This window comes from Polypterus senegalus, chromosome 2, assembly GCF_016835505.1.
Source record: "Polypterus senegalus isolate Bchr_013 chromosome 2, ASM1683550v1, whole genome shotgun sequence".
In the NCBI taxonomy this organism is placed as follows: domain Eukaryota; kingdom Metazoa; phylum Chordata; class Cladistia; order Polypteriformes; family Polypteridae; genus Polypterus; species Polypterus senegalus.
In genome coordinates this window covers 285623389-285630108 of record NC_053155.1, presented here as the reverse complement: position 1 = coordinate 285630108, position 6720 = coordinate 285623389, and the positions used below count along the sequence as shown (strand labels likewise).

The 6720-nt window shown below is 33.8% G+C and overlaps 1 protein-coding gene across 1 annotated transcript; it reads right to left on the bottom strand.

Annotated features, from left to right (window-relative positions):
- Positions 1-2042: 2042 nt before the first annotated feature.
- Positions 2043-3002, bottom strand: LOC120524585 (olfactory receptor 8H1-like). The gene has a single exon (XM_039746417.1). The coding sequence runs from the start codon at positions 3000-3002 to the stop codon at positions 2043-2045; it is 960 nt and encodes a 319-aa protein (XP_039602351.1).
- Between the last annotated feature and the right edge of the window lie 3718 nt (positions 3003-6720).

Below are 6720 nucleotides of genomic sequence, written 5' to 3'. Positions count from 1 at the left end.
TCTAACACATACTGTATGTCTTTGGGATACTGAAGGAAACCATTGTTTCCAAGCAGATGTGCAGTTTCTACGCTAAAGTGACTGGACACAAGACATGAACTCACAAAACTAGATCCACTAGGCAGTAGCTAAAATACCACCCTGCCTCCCAAACTTTAAACTTCTAACCTAAATAAATATGTGGATCTTGGGATACATTGGTCCAGACTTACAGCAATTCTGCAGATATTACTGAATACATAAAACTCCAAAATTATTCTTTTCAACTACCCTAAATGTTTGCATTATAATGATCGTTATGTATTTCCTCCTCATTATAATTATTTACTAAGCAGATGGTTTAAAAAATCTGCAAAATGTCTTTAGCAGAAAATTACGAAGTTAATTTTAAATAAGGTACAAGAAATGCAGAATATAGGTTAGTTCCATGGGCAGATTAAAAATATCAGTCTTTATAAAAAAATTCAGCTGGTGGACAATAGAGATGATGCGTGGGACCTGACTTGACATATTGTACTACCTGAATATTGGAAGCAGTCAAGAAGAATGTATTGCAATAAACTAAACTGCATCTCTCTTTGTCCCAATTTATTCTTGCCTAGAATTATAGTACGTGTGATCTGAATATTTTTGTCTCATTATGCCTCAGTATTTTAGGAAATGTGTGTCAAGTAAGGAATCCACAGACTGTGTGAAACTGCATGTTGGCTGAGGTGGCTAGAATAAGTATTGCTTACTTTGAAAATGCTCTTTAAATGGTGATTTTATAATAACAAAACAAACAAAAAAAATCAAAGAAATTTGACAATTATTTTCTATTGTCCATTTTCCAATGTGAAAAGAAAATGTATTTTGCCAACTGCAATGGATGCGTAACAGTTCTTCAATAAAACCAGGGACCACAGGTTTAAGAATGAATCAGAATGGAATCAGGAGGAGGGCAATACTTTAAGAGTGCTGGCAAAGTATTTAAAAATCTGTTTTAATACTATTGTAGCTCAACAACCAGAGCAGTGGGTTAGATAAGGCTTTTTTCAAAATGACCTGAGAAGGCGATACCAAAGACAATATAAGTTAACTATTCAAAAATATGAAGTAGCTGATCCCGAGAGTGTTGTGCAAAAAAACAGATCTATAAAATTCTGCAATAGTGTGTAGCACTATTATTGAAGTTATCAAAAGATAAGACAAGCAACCATTCTTCTACATTTGAATATCAGTCTTTGAAGTTTTCTCATAGAGGAAGTTTTTTTAAAATACCGTCAACTAAAAGACCTAAGCTACATCAGTGTGAGCAAACATTGTGATTTTAAAAATGAAACTGTTCACAGCATATAGTATATAGCAACTCAGCAAACTGAGTTTTTTGAGTGTATATGCCCTGCAATGGAATAGTTTTGTCAATACCTTGCATCTGGTGAGGAACATATCGGTTCCAGTTACATTTGCCCCTGAATTGTTACTAGCATTTCAAATGGGTTAATACAAAAATCTGCTTTCCAATTGCATTTTTCAAAATGTTAAACACAGCTTTAACTAAGCCATTTGCTTGTAATTGCCCTTTCATCTATCCACTTACTGAATCTGCTTAATCCAGGTTTAAGGGTAAGCAAGAGTCCTTTTTAGCAGGAGGTAATGCCTGACAGGGTGCCAGTCCATTGCAGGGCACAAACATACACACCAGCACTCAGTCAACGATGCATCAGTTTGGAGCTGCTAATCAGTCTATCAAATACAGAAAGAAGACCAGAGAGGTAAAATCCACATGAACATGAAGGGAGGCTGGGCTAACTCCACACAAATGGTGACCATGCTGCGATTTGAATACAGCCACCATTGTCCAACCATGCCACTCATTTCTATATTTGTCTGAGAATATTAATTAAAACAATTATTTTAAAACATGCTTTATGACATATTATATGCACCTTATTTTTACATACTTTATTTCCAGGCATTGATTTAAAGATAAAGCTTCATATTTTTAATTGAATTATTTTTCTAACTCTAAAAAGTACAGAATATATTGCTGTGCATTTCATTCATCTTGGAAATGTTTTATTTCTTTTAAGAACATTTAATATTTTTTCTTTCAGTTCTTCAGTGTTGAACCAGTAAATTATTGGATTTAACATAGGTGGCAAAATAATAATCAGTGTAAGTAACGATGTCAACACATCAACAGATATTACTAAATGTAGATTTGCAATAATATATGCTAACATGATGGGAAGGTAATAAACACATACAAAAAGCAGATGAGATAAACATGTTTGAAAGGCTTTTTGTCGCTGCTCTACAGAAGCAATTTTTAACACAATAACCAAAATAATAACATATGTACTTAAGATAAAACACAATGGACAAAGTAAAACAAGAAGTGTTTTAGCAGTTCCAAGCCTTCTATTAAAAGAAGTATCTATGCATGCTAACACATATACAAGACCATGTTCACAGCAACCACCCCTGATAATCCGTGAGCTACAATAAGGCAGTTTTGCAGCCTCCAATACCTGATACATATCCAAGCAGAAAACTACAATCCAAGTTCCAGCAATAATGAGAATCATACGGAAATTTGTATTTATAGTGGAATAGTGAAGTGGAAAACATATGGCAATGAGGCGATCATAAGCCAAAATAGCAAGGGAAAAGGATCCCATGTCACCAAAAAAGTGTATAAAGAACATCTGAGAGAAACAGCCCTCAAATGAAATAAAATTCACTGTAAAAATTAGAACAGAAACTACTTGAGGGATAAAAGCAGTGTTCAAGCCAATGTCCACTAAAGCTAGGTGACAAATGGAAAGATGCTTAGGAGTATGGAGACTTTTATCAAAGAAAACTATGAATAAGACGGTACCATTACCTAGTAGGGTAATTACATAAATTAAAGAAAAGATTATCACTCGATAAGTCTTTGTTCCAAGAGCATCAGTAGCTGTGAGAAGAAATCCTCCTGTTAATGAGCTATTATTAATGTTGGCATTGGAAGCATTCATTATCATAGGATTATTTATAATCTGTAGAAAGAAAAAAGAACATAAATATTACATATTAAAATGGATAAGCTAAAGAAATTTTACACATATAAATGCTTTTTAAATGTACATTGTATATTAGTATTGTAAATTTCTCACCCCCCGGTTTCTTTTCCAGAAAATGACTTACCACTTAATGAATCATATTCAATAAGCAGCTATGCTTCCACTGAATTTCTCTATATGTAAGTATGTTTATACTAGGCAGGCTTTTTTTTTAACTGAATCATGGACTAAAGGGGCCTCAGGGGTTTTCATTAGTTATAGGATGAGTATAATTAATGTTTGCTTTGCCTTTAATATTCACAAAGGGCTTTTTTATCCCAGGATGTTTGTGCACTGTTATCACCTACATTACAGTTGTAGCATTTCCTCATTAAGGAACATGAGTGGCACAAGTAAATTGTCACTGTACAGCAGTTTTGTAATGCTAAAAAAATGTTTATTTTACTTTATATACACACTTAATTTCCTCAATGTACAGTACAAAATAAATGATACTTACATGAAATAGGAAGAAATACATTCAGTAAAGACTTTGGAACAGAAAATGTGTGGAACATTTATTTCCTAAAAAATATTGATATTATTACTAAATAATTAACAATACTTTCTAAAACAATGCAATGATAGGTACAATTAAATTAGTATCTTGCTGTCTAAAGGCATCCTTATAGGCATGCTTATAAAATCACTTGTATGTGTATTTTGATAATACCCTAATGCTGAAATAAATATTATATTGAAATGTCAAAATGCACATGTCCAAACAATCACCTTTAAATTTAAATTTTAAATAGAAATTTTGCATTTACTTTGTTCAAGAGAAAAAATGTCATTATCTGAGATTTCTAAGAGTGTGCACTTAAAAAGTTCAATTCAGTTTAGATGTGTATAACACTCTTTAGTGAGTGTAGGCTCAGAATGTTGTGGCAGACATACAGGTAAAACAGAATTACAAACTTTACAAATTGCTAATTACATAATGTGTACACAGAAAGGCACACATTTGTTTAAACATAGGATAAGGCAAAGAAGATCCAAACAGATAAACACAAGTGAAACCTAACAATATCTGTCCATTAACATTATTGTTGAACTATGTCCAAATGACAAGAGATGAAAGAAAAACAAACGCTCCAGTCAGATTCATTCCTAGAGAAAATGAACTCCTGAGTGATCCAAGGCCAGTTATAACTAGGAAAGTTAATGACAGAGTCAAACACAGTCAGAGTTCATGAGACCTCTGCCAACTAGAGCCTGGCTCCTCCTGGATATTCTACTGCACAAGTCTATTCTTGGCCTTCTAATCTGACAACAGGATCTTTCATTCATTAATACCAATGCTCTTATTATTTCCGATGACTCTCCATGGTCACAAAAACTGCATGAACGTATTGCAGTAACACCAAGTGCCACAATTGGATACCAAGAAGAGAAACACAATAGACAAGGGTTATTAATGGTTCATAATTTATATATTACTTATATTTTTATCCAAATAGCTACCAATCAGTGATGCAATATGCATGGCTAATCAGTAGCTCTACAGAAGGTTAAATGATGAGATCGACTGAGGCATCTTTTATATAAGCAGACAGATCATTCCACAGCTTTGGTGTCCTGGAGCTGAAATCTTAACTTCCCACTTTTATTTTATTAATCTTTGGAATATTTAGTAGGCAGGCATCTTGATATTATTGAACTGTCCGGTTTGTAAATAATAATAGGTTCAGATAGGTAAGCAAGGCTTTGGCCAGTGAAGGCTTTATATATAAGAAGGAAGCCTAAATGGAAAAGCTGTGTAAAGAATTAAGAAAATTAGTTATGTGGTCCTACCTTTTAGCTCTTATAATGATTTTTGCTGTAGTAGTCAAAACTACAAGAAATAAATGCCCAAACATGAATTTCTCTGTATTCTTATATTAGAAAATACATCTATGTATCCATACATTCACCTGTCAGTTTTCTGAATAAAACTTTTTAGAGGAATCTTTTGCCTCTCTTTGCATTCCTACATAGATTTTGAACCTCTGTCTACAAATAGGGTAGCTTACCCACTTACCCATTTTTAAACACTATCAGAAAACACTTTCTTTTTCTTCTAACTGAGACAAAACCTTTCTCTCAGACTATTTCTTGACTTAATTCTCAAGCCTCTGGTCTGAGGCAGTTTTAAATCATGTCTTGGACTCACTGTTGGGGTTCTTGGGTAAGTTTATAAGGTCTTGTGGCCACACAAGTGCTATGTTTCTTTGGCAATTTCAATGTTACCTTACTTAAAAAGGCAGAGATAGTGTAATGCCTGTTATTCTCTGACTGTTCTCTTCCACGTAATGGGCTGGAGGGAAACAACTTCCTCTTAAACAGTCCTAACTTTTAAACATCATGGATCAGATACATGCACTGCTCTTTCAGTGCAAAGTGTAGCTCCATACTTCTGTTAGCAATTCAAGACATCCTTCTTATTTTTGGTAAAGGATCAATCATCCCTGGTATAGATTTGAATATTTGTCTTCAAACTTTTTTGAAGAAAAAGTTGAATGTACCTTCCAGGTCACACAGTTTCTCTTCCAATTGGTTTTACTGTGTCCTGTCCCATTCCCCTGCATCCTTTTCCTGCCTTCCAACACGTTGCTCACTGTAAAATAAGCATGTGCACTGCAGTTGTATTTCAGATATAAAGCTGGAGAAAATATCTGGAGGTTAGGTAGTAATGTACAAACGAATGACTTGGCAAGCAAATAAAACTAAATCATCTTGTGTTTTTAAGGAGTACATGAATTATATCAAAAACATGTCATGCAGTTTTACCGATGTATTGCATTTTGCAGGAGGTTTTTTAAATTTCTTTTTACCATTTTATTGAATTTATTAAAATCAAACAACATTCCATATAAGCAAAGTCAAATTTTAAAAGACTAGGTTTAAGTCAAGTCAACCGTCACCCATGAGAAAGAGAGCTAGGCCAACACAGTGAAACTTTAATAGAAAAAATAAGTAAGTAAATAAATAGAATAAAAAAAGAAGATAATCTGCTTCCTCAATTTAAATGCTTATTCTAAAATGTTATTAATTAGATCATGCCAGGTTTTAAAAAAGTTTTGCACAGATCCTCTAAGTGAGTATTTAATTTTTTCCAATTTCAAGTATTATATAACATCGGTTACCCGCTGACTGAAAAGAGGCGAGTTAAGATTCTTACAGTTGAGCAAGATAAGTCTATGTGCCAATAGTGAATTAAAGGAAATTACAGTTTGTTTCTCCTTCTCCACTTTAAGCCCATCTGGAAGAACACCAAACACAGCTGTTAGCGGAGTAAGAGGAATTGTGACACCAAGGCTGTCTGAAAGGCATTTAAAGATTTTGGCCCAAAATGATGTTCATTTGGTGCATGCCCAGAACATATGGCCAAATATTTTACTTACACAAAAAACAGTGCATATGGTATAATGTATAGTGAATTTGTCTTAAGTCATGGCAGTCAGGAACTGTTTGACACATATGGCCATGGTTTTAAATCCTAAAACTGTGACATAATCTGTTTTCTTTATTTTGTAAATTGGTTGTACAGTGATCCCTCGCTATATCATGCTTCGATTTTCGCGGCTTCACTCTATCGCGGATTTTAAATGTAAGCACATCTAAATATACAGTATATCACGGATTTTTCACTGGT

Bases quoted from the DNA above. Each gene is read 5' to 3' on its own strand.
- LOC120524585 (XM_039746417.1), bottom strand. From the start codon at position 3,002: ATGAATGCTTCCAATGCCAACATTAATAATAGCTCATTAACAGGAGGA.